The sequence below is a fragment of the Micromesistius poutassou genome, assembly GCF_964030765.1.
Source record: "Micromesistius poutassou genome assembly, chromosome: 3".
Lineage (NCBI taxonomy): Eukaryota > Metazoa > Chordata > Actinopteri > Gadiformes > Gadidae > Micromesistius > Micromesistius poutassou.
Genome location: NC_140273.1, coordinates 6,236,587 through 6,237,976, shown reverse-complemented (window position 1 = coordinate 6,237,976; position 1,390 = coordinate 6,236,587). Strand labels below are relative to the sequence as shown.

The 1,390-nt window shown below is 40.3% G+C and overlaps 1 protein-coding gene across 1 annotated transcript in view; it reads right to left on the bottom strand.

The window, feature by feature from the left end:
* Window positions 1-703: 703 nt before the first annotated feature.
* The window catches only part of yju2b (YJU2 splicing factor homolog B), a gene marked incomplete at its 3' end in the record, with an annotated part of 5,095 nt that continues 4,408 nt past the window's right edge, over window positions 704-1,390 (bottom strand). The window contains 1 exon segment of the mRNA XM_084465398.1: window positions 704-801. Coding sequence (XP_084321524.1) covers window positions 704-801 — 98 coding nt within the window.

The following is a 1,390-nucleotide window of genomic DNA, read 5'->3' as shown; positions in this document are numbered from 1 at the left end:
CACCACCAACCCACCTTTACCCCCCCCCCCCCACCCCCAACCACCTATCTCCACCCCCAGGAGGCACGTGGACTGAAAGGACCCCCAGTGGGGCGTGGTCTTGCAACTTTAAAAAATGTCATTAGTCAAAGGTAAACATGCAAAACGATGTGTAACTTTACAGGGCTGTTGCTGTTTGCTCTTAACACACACACACACACACACACACACACACACACACACACACACACACACACACACACACACACAAACACTTACAAATACCCACAACCACTCAGACACACAATGCAGATTTTTTTCAGGGTCACTGCCAGCAGCCGACGAGAGAGAGAGAGAGACAGAGAGTGAGAGAGAGAGCACGCGAGAGAGAATTTGTAATTTTTATAATATTGCACATTTTACTTTTTATAGTACATTTATAGCATAATATTTGATATGTATATGTATTTTGTATTTAACATTTTATACTTATTATATTATATATTATACTATTATGCTATATACCTGACCTTTTTATTTTATTTTATTTTATAACCCTTTTTTTATTATTGTTCACCTGCTTTGGCAATGCAAATGTATATTTCTCATGCCAATAAAGCTTTCTTGAATTGAATTGAGAGAGAGAGAGAGAGAGAGAGAGAGAGAGAGAGAGAGAGAGAGAGAGAGAGAGAGAGAGAGAGAGAGAGAGAACGAACTGCATTGATTACGTGTTGTGACTTGGACCTTGTGATTGGCTCCTTTCTTCTTTGTGGCTGTCCCAAAGCCCTCCCTGTCTCTTCCTCTCAGGAGGACAGGAGTCAGCTACAGAGAGGTTTACAGCTTTTAGCGGTAATCTTAATCGGCTAAGTAACCGGTTGTTCATCTCAGGGGCGGCAGAAGTATAAATGAGTGACACGTGAATGTCCCTCGGAATGCAGGCCTTCAGTGACTGATACCCCCCCCACACACACACACACACACACTTCTTTCCTTTATATGGGCAAAATAATGCCTTCTTGATAATGCCTGTCAAATATAGAGAGGTTTATAGTTTTAGGGAACCACTTTAATAAGTAGTAACAAGGTAGTAAACAAATTTATTCTCAGAGGGCTGTCAGGTGAAATTATTGCCATATGGATGTCCCTCTGAATGTAGCCCATTGTTGACTCTGAATCAATCATGGCAAGAGGCAAGATAATGCTTATACTCCCTTTAAACCTCAGAAAATTTCTTCCAGTGTGTTCTGTTCTGATCATTCAATATGAAACACGACAGCATGCAGTGACAAAAACAATTATATTTTATTAAATACATTAGCTTGAAATTATCAACATAATGTTCATTGAACAAACGACCCAATCCTTAATCATTTTGGGCCCACAGATATGACACATAGCAGCTAAGAGAAGT